The following is a 17,863-nucleotide window of genomic DNA, read 5'->3' as shown; positions in this document are numbered from 1 at the left end:
ATGTATGCACATTTGTATTGGGAAACATGAAGGTAAAAAACAACAGAAATAAATTGACAAACCAAAATAGGAAACATGGAGATCAACATTTGTTAATGTAAATATATCTCAAAAAGAGAGTTTTTAAAACATTTCCCCAACCGAAAATAAAGAAATCTCAAATAGCTGGCTATGATTACACATTTCATATTCCTTTTTTCCTTCATTGGAATTTTGTTTGATAATCACACTTTATAGTTAATAACAACCAAATCTATGTAAATTATGCACACCATCCCTAAGTGCAAATAAAATTGTCTTATTACATGTTTTTTAAAATCTGTATCAAAGGCAAAACATTTATCTTTCAGTATGTCTGGAAGGTACTGTACATTATGATTGTTTTATCACAATATTTATTAAGTGTACTGTATGTGGAGCAAATTGGTAAACATAAAAGTGTTTGTGTGCATTTGTGTTTATAAGAATTGTATTTTTATTTTGCACGCACATACACGTACAAACACACGTATGCACACACAAACACACAAACAAACCTCATCGAAAAGAAAATAACGTAATAGAAAAAATGTCTCTGAAGGAAATAAAAGGGAGGAGGAGGTAGTGGTACCACCCGGTAAAGAAGCTTTCTTGAATTAGCACTTCCTCTCTTCCCAGTGTAAATAAAATCTTAAATCCTGTGTTTTATCCGTAATCCGACTTGGTCTTCTACCAACCAGCCCCCTTATTCACAATGTAAGGCCCTGACCCACGATGCACAGGTCCGGGTGCGAAACAGAGTGGGCATTCCCTCTGTAATCTGATTTGCTGTCCCACGACTCGTCATCTCTGCTTGGCTCATCCTCCAGCCTATGGAAGTAAAGCGAAGAAGTGGTTTGAGGATTAGAGAAATGGGACAGGTGTGACAGCAACTAGTTAGCACCGGCTCAAAGAAGCTACTGTGAGTCATAGAGAGGTAATGCATAAGTGATTAGCTAGTTTTGCCCACTATAATCTACATGGAGACAAATAGATGATTTCCCAGTGGCAAGATCAGAATAAAAAACACAAAAATACAGTAAATTACATTGTAATTAAAAATGGCACGGTCAGGGTACTTGATTTATTTTGTAATGCAATTTTATATTTAGCATCAGTTTTGTATCTGCTGTGATCTGCTTACGGCTCTTCCATTTTTAATACAAAGCTCCCATCTCTCCTCTCCTTGACCTTATTTCACCCTGCCCTCTCACCCTCTCTTTATCTTTCAAGCAACCATTTTTTTACAACTTCAAGCCTTACAGAAAACACTGCACTTGGGGGTTATTTTTATAATGTTTTGATATTCCAATAGTTGAGGATTTACGTGACCTGAAGTATTTTTCGACTGTCTTGTAATTTTGATGCCCATATTGGTCATTGAACTCAAGTGACAATAATGGTTATGTATAATCTTCAAACATTATTTCTTCTCATAGCTCAACGAAACCAGTAGGAGTCAAGAAAATGAAATAATGATGTGCTCATAGTGTGTTAATCCATTAAATTAGCCCTCTATTATTTTCTGAATCAGACTGAATTCACAAAAAGAGTCATGGCTGCACTTTGAAATACCATTGCAATGATTAAATACTTCCTCTAAGGTTAAAATCTGAAGTGGAAATATTTTAACTTCTTTAACATGCCCACAATTATTAAAGACAACCTTCAGTGATTTTTGAATTTTTCCTGTTGAAAATTGATATCCCAAGTATACAGTAAAGTACACACACTAAAGGGTAAAAAAAAACATGTTTTGAGCAAATCTATTTTTTTTGACAACTGCAAACTTCAAAGAGTAGGGCAGTCAGGGACATGGTCTGATGAGAATTAGTGATGTCATCTGCCTTTTTTTTGCCCATTCAGGGACAAAATTAACTTGTTTTTTTACATTTTTGTTTTTACAGGATTTTTGTTACACTTGACATACATTTGATATACTGTACATGGTACTTTTTTTACACAGTTAAATAACAAAGACAAGTGGCCATTGAAAGCCACCCCACCTCCTAGCTCTACATTGGGGCAATGGAAAGCCACCCCACTTCCTAGCCCTACATTGCCTTTTGTGAATTAAATCAGGTGTTAAATGAAGTGAAAAGGAGACTGGAGTACGACTTTAACTTCAGAGGTCAAGCATTTACCGTGCCTTTGGAAAGTATTCAGTCACCTTGACCTTTATCACATTTTGTTACGCTACAGCCTTATTCTAAAATGTATGATAAAATAAATAATCTCAGCAATCTACACACAATACCACATAATGACAAAGCGTAAACAGGTTTTAGAAATGTTTGCACATTTATTAAAAATAAAAGTGAAAGTTGAAAGTGCATGTCAGAGCAAAAACCCAGACATGAGGTCGGAGGAATTGTCCGTAGAGCTCCTAGATAGTATTGTGTTGAGGCTTAGATCTGGGGAAGGGTACTAGAAAAATGTCTGCAGCATTGAAGGTCCCCAAGAACACAGTCACCTCCGTCATTCTGAAATGGAAGAAGTTTAGAACCACCAAGTCTCCTCCTAGAGCTGGCTGCCCAGCCAAACTGAGCAATCAGGGGAGAAGGGCCATGGTCACTCTGACAGAGTTCCAGAGTTCCTCTGTGGAGATGAGAGAAACTTCCAAAAAGGACAACCATCTCTGCAGCACTTCACCAATCAGGCCTTTATGGTAGAGTGTTCAGACGGAAGACACATCTCAGTAAAAGGCACATGACAGCCCTCTTGGAGTTTGCCAAAAGGAAACTAAAGGACTCTCAGACTATGGGAAACAAGATTCTCTGATCTGATGAAACCAAGATTGAACCTTTTGGCCTGAATGACACCGTCACGTCTGGAGGAAACCTGGCACCATCCCTACGGCGAAGCATGGTGGTGGCAGCATCATGCTGTGGGGACGTTTTTCAGTGGCAGGGACTGAGAGACTAGTCAGGATCGAGGAAAAGATGAACAGATCAAAGTACAGAGAGATCATTGATGAAAACCTGCTACAGAGTGCTCAGGACCTCAGACCAGGGTGAAGGTTCACCTTCCAACAGGACAATGACCCTAAGCACACAGCCAAAACAATGCAGGAGTGGCTTTGGAACAAGTCTCTGAATGTCCTTGAGTGGCCCAGCCAGAGCCCGGACTTGAACCTGATCGAACATCTTTGAAGAGACCTGAAAATAGCTGTTCATCAACACTCCTCATCCAACCTGACAGAGCTTGAGGTGATCTGTAGAGAGGAAAACCTCCCCAAATACAGGTGTGCCAAGATTGTAGTGTCATACCCAAGAAGACTCGAGGTTGTAATCGCTGTCAAAGGTGCTTCAACAAAGTACTGAGTAAAGAGCCTGAAACCTTATGTAAATGTGATATTTCAGTTATGCTAGAAACACATTTCCATTACACACTTGTTTGTAACAGGACAAATATAAGCAAATTATTGTTTAGAGGATGATAATCACATTATGAAAACAATAAATTATCTTGGTTCATATCGTTTCCTTCTTAGTGATCCTATACTGTGCTACAGTGTTGACTACAAAGACAGTGACAAGAGGCTTTCCCCTGTAAAAAAATACACATTGCAACATCCCTAATCATGGGCAAGTATTTCATTTGCAAGATAATTAATTAGCATTATCTTGCTTTTTGAAAGAGAGATTTAAACAGAGGGAAAAATTGACACTCACCCTTGTATGCTGATGGCTGGCTCACTCCCACAAGTCTCTGCAAATGAGACAATGGGTGCCCTGGATGGCAGGCTTAGACTGGGCCTCCTGTCCGAGTGGCTGCGTCGGATGAAAGGCTTGGGCCCTCGCACAGACATAGGCAGCTTACCACGATTTCCCCAGGAACGCGGGATGACACTAACACTGATGGAGGCCCAAGCCTGCGGGGGGCAGGGAACGGGGCAAGGCTGGGCCTCAAACAGTGAGGACGAGGCCGGGCAGAAAACTGAGCGAGCGTTACTGATCAACTGAGAGATAGCTGAAGCCCCTGGGCTGGAGTCCTTGCTGCTGTTCTCCCGTTTCCATCTTTGAACCCTTGGGGACGTTGGTGGTGAGGGTGCCTTAAAAGAATGTGTGAAGTCAGAAGAGCTGGAGTTTGGGGTCAATAATTTTCTTGAGGCAGGCGGGCTTGGAAGTCTTCTCTGAAGCGGTGGTCGGGTGGGAAGTTTGCGAATGGCCGGAGGGCTGTTCGTGATTTGGGGCGTAGGCTGCTTTCTGAAGGTGGTAGGACTGGGTAATCTTCGATGCAAGCCACTTGGGGTTGAAGGCGTGGAAGGCAGCATTCGGATTCTAGATACAGGCGGGGTGGCAGGTGGTTGGCTACTGATGGTTGAAGTGGGAGGCACTTTCTCAAAGGGACTGTCATCTCCCTGTCTCCCTCCCGATGCTGCTCGATTGGGAGAGGGTCTTCTGGGCACAGCCTGACCTTTTTCAATAGGAGACACTGAGGAGTGCCGCAAGTGGATAATTTTTCTAGCTTGCTTGTAGAGAGTGGCCACCTCCTCTGTCTCAGGGTCTACCTCCAGCTGATGCTCATCGTGGCTAATGCTGGAACTAGCAGAGATATCCCGCCTTACAGTCCGGGCAAGAAACATGCTGCTAGACCCCTGGGGCAGGATGCCTCTGCTGGGTAGTACTGACACAGAACGCATGGAGGCATGCATCTTCTGAGATGCCGTAGCCCTCTTGGGAACAGGGGATCGACCTCTACTTGCAATCCCATCATCTACGTCGCTAACTGTGAGGCTCTGTGCACCTTCAAAGGAATTGTCCATCAAGACCTCAAGAGGAGGGGGTGGCAGACTTTCTAGGTCCAAATCATATGTCCTACAACTGCTGACCCCACTGCTCATTATGGCTTCAATGTCACCTACTCCAGGCATAACGTGAACACCACACTTTCGAACCCCTTTGAGAGGCCCCAACACTTTGGATGCCTCTTGTTTGGGCTCTTCCACCCCCTGGCTGAAGGTGTCAATCAGCCTTTTGACAGAATTCCTTCCCCGGTACAGTCCTGAGCATGGACGATGTGACAATGGGGGGCTAGGAGGTGGGGTGGCTTTCAGTGGCCCCTTGGTGTTTTTCGTGTCTTTCTTTATCTTTTCCTCCTCAATGTCCTTGCTTGCCCTGTGTTCCCCGGAGTCATGCTTCATAAGCCCTGCATTGTCCTGGATTGGAAGAGTGTTGTTGTTCTTCTGCAGGGCGGGGCATAGACGATTGGAAGCTGGGGACGTCGCAGAATCTCCCGGGTTCTGTTTAGTGAGACCTGCCTTGGTATTCCCCTCCGTCCTGCCTTTGCATATCCTCTCTAGCCTCTGACTAAGATCCTTCTGTGTCCTCTCTAGTTCAATCAGTGTTGGATCTTCACCTTTGCTGCGAACGGATTCTGCAGACTGTGAACGGTGCTCTTTAGGAACAGGGGTCTTTTTAAATTCCCTTCGTACAGAGGCTGCTCGTTGGGGCCTTTTTGGTGATCCCCCCTCTGTCCACTGGCACCTGGTCTTGGGGCTGTCTGTTGGTTTAGTTTTGGCACTGTCACGTTGTGAGGGAACAAATCGAATCCGACCACTTATGGCATTTTTCATTTTCAGTGTCATTTCCACATTTTGAGGGTTTTCTATGCGCTTGTGTACCAGGCGACAAGGTTGCTGGTTAGGATCAGATAAGGAGGCGTTAGATCGCTTCCTGCCACCCTGTCCCTCTTCTTCCCCCTCATCATCATCATCCTGCTCCTCACCATCGTCTAAGGAGGCAGATCCTTTATCCATTATGGTGCATACTGAGTCTATGGAGTTTAGGGAGTTGCTGTGGCTCACTTTCTTAATAAACTTTTGCCTTGGTGCCCCTTGCTGGACTGGGCTAGCATTAATGCCAAAAGGACTGTAAGGAGTGGTTCGGTTGGACCCAGTGGACTCACAGCTTTCACAACGGAGTCGTCTTTCAGACCCAGGTAGTGACTCGCTTTCAGCCCCAATTCCACTGTCCTCACTGAACAATGCAGAGTCCTCTGGTCCGGGCTTATGAAGTGAGGCAGCCTCAATACGAGTCAGCAACTGCATCAGTCTTGTCTCTGCGGCATGCTTGGCTTTTAATTTATCCTCCAGCAGCTCAGAGACAGAGGTAAAATACTCAGCTGCCTCCTCCAAGGCAGAGTCCCCAATGCCACCCACAGACTGGCCCACATTTCGCATCCTTTGAGTGGTATACTGAAGTAGCTGCTGCAAGAGATCTGGTGGAGGCTCAGCATTCATGGAACCAGATTTGAGAGGGGGAGAACTGGATAGGTTTTTCATTGGGCTTGGCCAGGCGAGATACTCCCCATTGTCGTTCAGAAGCCTTTCACCCTCGTCTGCCATTTCCTCCAGCCCTCGGTTGATTTCCTCGTAGCGCATAGCCATGAAGGACACCATTGGCTGCACAGACACCTGGGTCTGGGTTGCTTGGTCCAGTAGCCCCAGTAGAATCTCATATTTGCTGATACTAGGGTTTAAAAAGGCATAAGCAGCCTGGTGGGCTTTCACTAAAGGTTCCGGAAAGTCAACTTTCTGCTCCACAAGGGGAGCTTTTTTCTCCTTCTCTTTCTTTTTAGCTGACTTGACTCCTTTACCATTTTTCTTTGGCTTTCGTCCACCCTTTTTGTCAGCCATATCTTGCTTGTCTCCTTGTTTCTCTTTTCCATGTTGCCCTGTCTTATCTGTCTCTTGAGTCCCCACTTTTTTATCCAGAATGACCCCCTCTGGAACCAACTCAGTCAGGAAGGGTCTCTTTTTCTGTGGGGTTGAAGGCGCTTCCTTCTGAACAGATTGGGTCTGCCCAGCCAGTCTCCTTTCCCCATCTCTCCTCTCCCAAGTCTCTCCGTCAGTGTCTCCTGTTCCAGAGGAGGCTCCACTCCCTCCACAATCAGACTGGGACCCCCCTGTGCTCTCTTTGCCCCCTGGTAGTAGTGTCCTGCCCCTCCTAAAGGTGCCATGAGCCACACAATTGTTACCTTTAGATGGGGAGCATCCCATTGCAACTGCTCAATTGACGTTTATATCCTTAGTGAACAAGATCTTGACGAAACTCACACAAAGGCGAAAGGAAAGAAACCTCCACAAATGAAAGAAAATAATAGCCAAGACCCTTAGCTAGAAGCTGCAGCTGTCATTTTCAAATAGCTCCAATCCCCGACAGAGTCATTGAGTCTGTTAGGTTCTTTATCCTTACAAAAAATACATCAACCATCACAAAACAGCGACAAATCCACAAATCCAATGGACAAATCCATTTCAAGTGTCCCATTTTCTCGCCTATCATAGATAGGCTACAATGACATATCCACATACCTGTTTTCATATTTTTATGTTGATTCCCTTTGCATAACGTCAACATCTCACAGCTTGTCCTATGGAACAACAGCCCTCTGTACCTTGTAGAGGATGAGCAGCTGAAAGGATTAGATAGGCTTTTAGTGAACTCCACAGTATGCACATATGGCAGGTTAAAGCAAAGAAAATCTCACACACTTCTAAGACCTTAAGCTCATTAAGGTAATCACAGCTGCTTTCAGGTGGCTTTTAATAGAACACACAACAACATCTCTCTGTTTAGTGTCCCAGTCAAACTCAATGGACTGCCAAAGGATATCGTATATACACTACCAAGTAACATGGACTGAATGCTCAAAATCAACTCCTACATTCTTATTGTTATTTCAACTATTACAAGTGAATAAATTGTGGGGTTTTCAATTGAACTCAAACTCAAAGACTTTGATCATGCACATCATTATGCATTCCACAGTATACATGCAATCAATGTATGCTGTATGGGTATGTTTGTAAAATCAGGCTACTCATCACAAGGATAATAACCAGGAAATATTGCTTCATACTAGACTCATCAAGTTGAATCTTTCCCCACTGCCAAGTATTATCACAGTGATACTGACACTCAAGTTAAAACTTCTTATGGCTGCAATCCCGTTAACGGGATCAATATGACAACAGCCAGTGAAAGTGCAGGGCGCCAAATTCAAACAACAGAAGTCTCATAATTAAAATTCCTCAAACACACATGTATTTTATACCATTCTAAAGGTAATCTTGTTGTTAATCCCACCAAAGTGTCCGATTTCAAATAGGCTTTTCAGCGAAAGCACCACAAACGATTATGTTAGGTCACCGCAAAATCACAGACAAACACAGTAATTTTTCCAGCCAAAGACAGGAGTCACAAAAAGCAGAAATAGAGATAAAATGAATCACTAACCTTTGATGATCTTCATCAGATGACACTCACAGGCCTTCATGTTACACAATACATATACATTTTGTTCGATAAAGGTCATATTTATATCCAAAAACCTCAGTTTACATTGGCGCCATGTTCAGAAATGCCTCTAAAATATCCGGAGAAATTGCAGAGAGCCACGTCAAATAACATAAATACTCATCATAAACTTTGATGAAAGATAAATGTTTTTACATAGAATTAAATATACACTTGTTCTTAATGCAACCGCTGTGTCATATTTTAAAAAGCTTTACGGCAAAACACAATATTCAATAATCTGAAAACAGCGTTCAGCCACAAAAGCAAGCCATACAGTTACCCGCCAAATTGTGCAGTCAACAAAACTCATAAAAAGCATTATAAATCACTTACCTTTGCTGATCTTCGTCGGAATGCACTCCCAGGACTCCCACTTCCACAAGAAATGTTTGTTTTGTTCGGTAATGTCCATCATTTATGTCCAAATAGCTATTTTTGTTAGCGTGTTTGGTAAACAAATCCAACGTCAGGAAGCGCGTTCACTAAAAGCTGACGAAATGTCCAAAAGTTCCATAACAGTCAGTAGAAACATGTCAAACGATGTATTGAATCAATCTTTAGAATGTTTTTAACTTCTCTGATCTACGGATACCGAATACGGGTTCACTTTCCTAAACAATTTATAATCATGCAATCACAAGTGAAATATATCAAAACACAGCTTCACTTGTTGTTAATCCACCTATGGTGTCAGATTTTGAAAATATATTTTACAGCGAAAGAATACCAAGCTTTTGTGAGTGTAGCTTTCATTGCTACATCAGCTAACCCCAAATTAGCATGGTCACGAAAGTGTGAAAAGCAATAAAATTAATCGCTTACCTTAGATAATCTTCGGACGTTTCCACTCAAGAGACTCCCAGTTACACAACAAATCTTCTTTTTGTTCGATAAATATTACTTTTATCACAAAAAAACACCATTTGGGTTGCTCGTTATGATGAAAAAAACTACAGCCTCATCCTGGTCCTGAAAGGAAGACGGAAATTTCCAAACGTATCAGATTAAAAAATATTACAAAAAATATTTATAATCATGCAATCACAAGTGAAATATACCAAAACACAGCTTAGCTTGTTGGTAATCCACCTATCGTGTCAGATTTTGAAAATATATTTTACAGCGAAAGAAATCCAAGCTTTTGTGAGTGTAGCTTTCAATGCTATAACAGTTTAGCCTTATATTAGCTTGGCTAGCTTGGTCACGAAAGTAAGAAAATAAATCAAATTAATCGATAATCCTCGGGTATTTCCACTCACGAGACTCCCAGTTACACAACAATTGTTCTTTTTGTTCGATAAATATTACTTTTATCACAAAACACCGCCATTTGGTTTGCGCAATATTTTGAGAAAACAAAAGCCGTGTTCCGTTCGACAAATCCCCAAAAGTATCCGAAATGGTTGTAGAAACATTCCAAATGTTTTTTATAATCAAACCTCAGGTTGTATTTAACAAACATAATCGATCATTTTTCAACCGGAGCATAACCTATTCATTAAGAGACAAAAGGAAAATGGAGAGCTCCCCTCTGGCGCCCAGGAAATATTCAGAGTACACCTGACTACTTCTGAAAAATCTCGTTCATTTTTCAAAATAAAAGCCTGAAACTATGTCTAAAGCCTGGTCACAGCCTGAGGAAGCCATTGGAAAAATAATCTGGTTGATACCCCTTTAAATGGAGGTTAGAGGGGAAAGGAAACAAATAATTTATTTTTTAAATATCACTTCCGGGTAAATTTTTCTCAGGATTTCGCTTGCAGAATAAATATTATTTTTCTCACAGACAATATTTTGACAGTTTTGGAAACTTTGGAGTGTTTTCTATCCTAATCTGTAAATTATATGCATATTCTACGATCTGGGCCAGAGAAAATTTCCGTTTACGTTGGGTATGTTATTTAGCGCTAAGAGGTTGTTTTTAACATAAATCTTGAATAACGTTCCAACCGGAAAATTAACGTTCCAACCGGAGAATTACATTGACTTCAGATGAGCGATGGAACAGCATGGTTAGAGCTGGTCAGGTCATGGCAGACCTGACTAATTCCCCTCTCATTCGGCCCCCCTTCACAGTAGAGGCATCAGACAAGGTTCTACAGACTGTTGACATCTAGTGGAAGCCGTAGGAAGTGCAAACTCATCCATATCCCACTGTGTATTCAATAGGGGCTTGGTTGAAAATCGACCAGCCTCAGAATTCCCACTTCCTGTTTGGATTTTTTCTCAGGTTTTTGCTAGCCATATGAGTTCTGTTATACTCACAGACATCATTCAATCAGTTTTAGAAACTTCAGAGTGTTTTCTATCCAATACGAATAATAATATGCATATATTAGCAACTGGGACTGAGGTGCAGGCAGTTTACTATGGGCACCTCTGTGCACCTTTCATCCAAGCTACTAATACTGCCCCTGCAGCCATAAGAAGTTAACAGTTTGCCAGGAGTGCTGAGGTCATGTTGGCTGTCAGACAGCGAGAACATCCCATTGTTCCACAGGTTGATAGTGATCTCTTTCATTCTATTTGTTCCCCTGTTTACATTGTTGGCTGTTACTGTAAATGTTACAGTGTGGTCATTGTACTGTTGTATACCTTATCCGTTTGTATTTGAAATAAAATTACATTTATTATGTTACATTCTTTTTTGTGATTCTCCACCCATTGAGCCCAGTATATGCACTTGCCTATTCATGGATGATTTTTCAAAATACTTGAATTTATTTGAATAATAAGTTACCTCAGAATCACGTACACCATTATAACTACAGCGACAAAACGGTCTGCTATGATGTTTTCAACTACGATTAAACCTCAAGTGGAGATTGCGGTAACACTTTACATTAAGTGTACATTAATTAACTTCTTATGGCTGCAACCCCGATGTCGGTACGCTTATGACAACAGCCAGCTCACGTGCAGGGCGCGAAATTCAAAATATATTTTTTAGAAATATTTAACTTTCACACATTAACAAGTCCAATGCAGCAAATGATAGATAAACATCTTGTGAATCCAGCCAACATGTCCGATTTTTTAAATGTTTTACAGCGAAAATACCACGTATATTTATGTTAGCTCACCATCAAATACAAAAAAGGACAGACATTTTTCACAGCACAGGTAGCATGCCCAAAACCAACCTAACTAACCAAGAACCAACCAAACTAACCAAGAAACAACTTCATCAGATGACAGTCTTATAACATGTTATACAATAAATTATGTTATGTTCGAAAAATGTGCATATTTGAGGTATAAATCAGTTTTACATTGCAGCTACCATCACAGCTACCGTCACAAATAGCACCGAAGCAGCCAGAGTAATTACAGACACCAACGTGAAATACCTAAATACTCATCATAAAACATTTCTGAAAAATACATGGTGTACAGCAAATGAAAGACAAGCATCTTGTGAATCCAGCCAATATTTCCGATTTCTTAAGTGTTTTACAGCGAAAACACAATATAGCATTATATTAGCTTACCACAATAGCCAGAAACACAAGCCATTTACCAGCAGCAAAAGTTAGCGATCGTAACAAACCAGCAAAAGATATATAATTTTTGACTAACCTTGATAAGCTTCATCAGATGACAGTCCTATAACATCAGGTTATACATACACCTATGTTTTGTTCGAAAATGTGCATATTTAGAGCTGAAATCAGTGGTTATACATTGTGCTAACGTAGCATCTTTTTCCCAGAATGTGCGGATATTTTTATGACACTCACCTATTCTGACCAAATAACTATTCATAAACGTTACTAAAAAATACATGTTGTATAGGAAATGATAGATAAACTAGTTCTTAACCTTTAACGAGTCACCAACCCGGATCCGGGATCACCCCCCACTCCCCCCCCACTGAGTAGCATAGCTAGCATAGCGTCACAAGTAAATTGTAGCATCTAAATATCATTAAATCACAAGTCCAAGACACCAGATGAAAGATACAGATCTTGTGAATAAAGCCACCATTTCAGATTTTTAAAATGTTTTACAGGGAAGACACAATATGTAAATCTATTAGCTAACCACGTTAGCATAAGACACAATTTTTTTACTCCAACAGTTTTTTCCTGCGTCAGTAGCTATCACTAATTCGACTAAATAAAAATATATATAGCCACTAACCAAGAAACAACTTCCTAAGATGACAGTCTGATAACATATTTATGGTATAGCATAGTTTTTTTTGAAAAAAGTGCATTTTTCAGGTATAAATCACAGTTCTACATTGCAGCTGCAATCTGAAATAGTGCTGACGCAGCCAGAACAATTACAGAGACCAACGTCATATAACTAATTACTTATCTTAAAACATTTCAGAAAAATACACAGCGTACAGATATTGAAAGCCCAACATCTGGTGAATCCAAACAATATTTCAGATTTATTAAATGTTTTATAGCGAAAACAAAATGTAGCGCTAAATTAGCATAGCCACGCCAGCCAGAACCAGCTGGGCGCCCGCGACCAGTTCACATGCACGACAGATATATGAAATAACATCGTAAATTGGGTCTTACTATTGCTGATCTTTCATCAGAATGTTGATCAATGTGTCCTTAGTCCTGATGAGTCGTTCAATCCATTCATAATGGCAACTTTCCCTCTTCATTTAGCATATGTACTGGTCGACTGGCCAAAGTAAAAAAAAGTCACAGAACGGAACACGGCAAAACTCCCGAAAAAATTCAAATAATCTGATTAAACTATATTGAAAAAACATACATTAAGATGATATGGTCACATGTATCAAACAAACTTCGAGACGGAGATAGTTTTCATCCGTAACGGCAGCAAAACAGTAGACAATCGCACCTCCAAATAGCGCGAGTCAAAGAACCGGAAGTTGTCGGTCACGCCAAAGAAATAGGTCTTATTTCACGTCAGTACAAGGTAAACAAAAAATTTCTCCTCTGACGTCGTCTTGACACCCAGAGGAAGACGAATGAAGTGTGTTTCGGGTCATAGGTGGCGTGACCATATATAGGCAGAGCGTTGAAGCGAGCATACACATCTTGCATTCTTCTTCTTGGTCAGGGAAAGTGCTGTCAAATGACTTCTGTTTAACTCAGAGACAAAATTGAAACGGTTTTAGAAACTATAGATTGTTTTCTATCCAATGGTATTAATTATATGCATATGTAAGAGCAATAATTGAATAAGAGGCAGTTTAATCTGTAGAGGAAATTATGCTAATGCGAAAACAGCACCCCCTATAGTGGCAAGAAGTTAATGCAATCGCCGTGTTAGAATTCTAAAAATAACTTCATTACGACATCCAGCTTACGTTATGGCGAGAGAGTGCCCAAAATCTGGGAGCAAACTAATAGTACACATGTTCGACAGATATATGAAATAACATCATAAAATGGGTCCTACTTTTGATGATCTTCCATCAGAATGTTGTACAAGGGGTCCTTTGTCAGGAACAATCGTTATTTGGTTTTAGAATGGCATTTTTCCCTCTTGAATTAGCAAGCACACTAGCCAAGTGGCGCGAAGCTCTCCATCGTCAACAAACTCAGAGAACGGAACACGCCAAAACTCCCGAAAAATGTTCAATAATCTGATTAAACTATATTGAAAAAACATACTTTACGATGATATTGTCACATTTATCAAATAAAATCAAAGCCGGATATATTAGCCGTCTATAACGACAGCTTTTCAGAAGGCAATCCCCGGGTACTTCTCGCGCCTTCCAGAAAACAGGAAATTGGTGTCACGTCATGCCAAGAGGTCTTATTCGGCCTCAGATCAAGTTATACACTCCATTTCTTCTCTCACTGCCTGTTGACATCTAGTGGAAGGCGTATGAAGTGCATGTATACTAATACATATCAAGCACATTTATAGGCAGGCCCAAGAACAGAGCATCGATTTCAGATTTTCCACTTCCTGTCAGGAAGTTTGCTGCAAAATGAGTTCTGTTTTACTCACAGATATAATTCAAACGGTTTTAGAAACTAGAGAGTGTTTTCTATCCAATAGTAATAATGATATGCATATTGTACGAGCAAGAATTGAGTACGAGGCCGTTTGAAATGGGCACCTTTTATCCAGGCTATTCAATACTGGCCCTGCAGCCCAAAGAAGTTAACATGTAACTAAATAGTATTTATGTATTTATAACATAGTAGTATAAATGTAATTACTATGTAAATACTATGTAAGTACACTGTAATACTGTTTAGCGGTATAGGTTATTACACAAGTGGAACAAGGACATGTAATTACAAATCTGCTTGTCGGAGGTTATTCCACATGTGCAATTACTCATTATTTATTTATGTATTTACAAGATGTATTGTTCCAAATGTAACTAAGATGTTCTGTAATTACACTTTTGCAGTCTCCTGTGTAGAACGATGTTAACAATGCATCCTAATATGTAACCTTGTTACATGTAACTGCATAAGTCACTACCGCCAAAATAAGCTAGGCTAGGACTCTGTCAGCTGTTGTAACAATGCATCCTATTATGTAACCTTGTTACATGTAACTACATAAATCACTACCACCAGAATAAGCTAGGCTAGGACTCCGTCAGCTGTTGTAACAATATATCCTATTATGTAACCTTGCTACATGTAACTACATAAGTCACTACCACCAAAATAAGCTAGGCTAGGACTCTGTCAGCTGTTGTAACGTTGCGCCATGATTGTAACGTTGCGCCATGATTGTAACGTTGCGCCATGATTGGCTCAGTGTTCTGTCACTCATGGGGACACTACGTCACCGCCAAGTCTAAGTGAGAGCTTGAAAATTCTAGCCCCTTGGGTGCTGCCATAGCGTTACATTAGAAGTGCCCATCCAAGAAGGCTCAAAGTCATCGGCCACAGATACAATTACATCAAATCACATTATATCTACAGTAGCTTTGATTGGAATGTCAACATCCTACTTTCAAAATCTTAGCTAGCAGTCATCATCATGAATCAAGTCGACAATCTACTGGCAAATCCTTATTAATCCTTGTCATATGAAGAGAATAATGAAGATGGGAAACGGGGAAAATATGTTTTGAACTTTCATCCAACTCGGAATGTAAATTGGGAACTCAGGCCTCTTTCTATAGCTATGAACTGAAGATCACTGACGTCAACCATGATTCAAGTTGTCTTGAAAACACCAAAATTCCAGAGAATGCCCAACTTTGATTACAAAGCTTGATGACAAAATTTGCCCACGAAGGACCGCCGCCTTCCTTTCCAAGCTAGCTATGCACTGTCTCACAAAATTGCTAAACATAGCAAGCCATTCGTTGAGGGTGAATTGCCCTGACGGGAAGAGCTGTTTGAAAATGTTTCCATGTCGAAACAAACAGTGACACGGCTTGTTGAGGACATCGCAGAGAACATGGAACAACAGTTGAAAGACAAGGTAAAGGATTTCACGTACAGCGCCTTGCAAAAGTATTCATCCCCCTTGGCGTTTTTGCTATTTAGTTGCATTACAGCCTGTAATTTAAATTGATTTTTATTTGGATTTAATGTAATGGACATACACAAAATAGTCCAAATTGGTGAAGTGAAATTCAAAAAATAACAAGTTACAAAAAATGCAAAAAGGAATGCAAAACTGAAAAGTGGTGCGTACATATGTATTCACCCCCTTTCATATGATGCCCCTAAATAAGATCTGGTGCAACCAATTACCTTCAGAAGTCACATAATTAGTTAAATAAAGTCCACTTGTGTGCAATCTAAGTGTCACATGATCTGTCACATGATCTCAGTATGTATACATCTGTTCTGAAAGGCCCAACAGTCTGCAACACCACTAAGCAAGGGGCTCCACCAAGCAAGCGGCACCATGAAGTCCAAGGAGCTCTCCAAACAGGTCAGGGAAAAAGTTGTGGAGAGGTACAGATCAGGGTTGGGTTATAAAAAAATATCCAAAACTTTGAACATCCCACTGAGCACCATTAAATCCATTATTAAAAAATAGAAAAAATATGGCACAACAACAAATCTGCCAAGAGAGGGCCGCCACCAAAACTCACGAACCAGACAAGGATTTTATTAATCAGAGAGGCAACAAAGAGACAAAGGGAATCTGTCCATAGGACCACCTTAAGCCGGTCACTCCATAGAGCTGGGCTTTACAGAAGAGTGTCCAGAAAAAAGCCATTGCTTAACCTGTTAGTGAATAGGGGGCGCTATTTTCACTTTGGGAAAAAATCGTGCCCAAATTAAACGGCCTCGTACTCTGTTCTAGATCCTACAATATGCATATTATTATTACTATTGGATAGAAAACACTCTGAAGTTTCTAAAACTGTTTGAATAATATCTGTGAGTAAAACAGGACTCATTTGGCAGCAAACTTCCAAACAGGAAGTGAAAATTATGAAAATGGGGCTCTGTGTCAGGGCTTGCCTATTCAATTGCCTTTTATTTATAGATCTGTATGCACTTCATACGCCTTCCACTAGATGTCAACAGGCAGTAGAATGTTGAATGGAGTGTCTAGCTTGATGTGAGACCGAATGAGAGCTTTTGGAGTGACAGGTCCGCTCTATTGGCAGTATTCAACTGCGCACCAGGGAACCCCACATTGTCTTCTGAAATGCGTTAGGTATACACGACGAAATGCTCTGGCTCGGATTTTATTGGATACATATGAGAAAAACATCATAAAGTTGGATTTTCAACCGAGTTTGACCAGTTTATTCGACGTTTATTGGGACTTTTGGAATTTTTCGTTCCATGCGCTAAGAGTTCTTGGACATGTGCGCTCCACATGGCTAGCCAAAGTTGCTAATTCGTCAGAAGAAATGGACATTCTAAAACAAAACAACGATTTATTCTGGAACTAGGATTCCTTGCACTACATTCTGATGGAAGATCATCAAAGGTAAGAGAATATTTATGATGTTATTTCGTATTTTTGTGGTTTATGTTGGCTCCAACAAGGCGGAGAATTGGTGGGCGCTGTCTCACAATATTGCATGCAGTACGTTGTACTAAAGTTTTTTTTTTTTTTTTAAATCTAACACAGCGGTTGCATTAAGAACCAGTGTATCTTTCATTTGCTGTACAACATGTATTTTTTAGTAAAGTTTATGATGAGTTTTTTGGTTAGATTATGTGACTGGCCTTGCTGCTATTCCAGTTTCAACTGTTCTGCCTGCGGTTATGGAACCCCTACCTGTCCCAGACCTGCTGTTTTCAACTCTTAATGATCGGCTATGAAAAGCCAACTGACATTTATTCCTGATTATTATTTGACCATGCTTGTCACTTATGAACATCTTGGCCATGTTCTGTTATAATCTCCACCTGGCACAGCCAGAAGAGGACTGGCCACCCCTCATAGCCTGGTTCCTCTCTAGGTTTCTTCCTAGGTTTTGGCCTTTCTAGGGAGTTTTTCCTAGCCACCGTGCTTCTACACCTGCATTCCTTGCTGTTTGGGGTTTTAGGCTGGGTTTCTGTACAGCACTTCGAGATATTAGCTGATGTACGAAGGGCTATATAAAATAAACTTGATTTGATTTGATTTGACTGTCCAAAATT

At 40.7% G+C, this 17,863-nt stretch overlaps 1 protein-coding gene across 1 annotated transcript; it reads right to left on the bottom strand.

Annotated features, from left to right (window-relative positions):
* Positions 1-728: 728 nt before the first annotated feature.
* On the bottom strand, positions 729-7,021 carry LOC120025104 (photoreceptor cilium actin regulator-like). Its single transcript, XM_038969537.1, has 2 exons — positions 3,693-7,021; positions 729-849 (listed from the first exon to the last, which is right to left on the bottom strand). Exons 1-2 carry the CDS (start codon positions 7,019-7,021, stop codon positions 729-731), a joined length of 3,450 nt encoding a protein of 1,149 aa, XP_038825465.1.
* Between the last annotated feature and the right edge of the window lie 10,842 nt (positions 7,022-17,863).

This window comes from Salvelinus namaycush, chromosome 30 (genome assembly GCF_016432855.1).
Source record: "Salvelinus namaycush isolate Seneca chromosome 30, SaNama_1.0, whole genome shotgun sequence".
Taxonomy (NCBI): domain Eukaryota; kingdom Metazoa; phylum Chordata; class Actinopteri; order Salmoniformes; family Salmonidae; genus Salvelinus; species Salvelinus namaycush.
The sequence above is the reverse complement of the archived record's forward strand: the minus strand, read 5'-3'. Positions and strand labels throughout refer to the sequence as shown.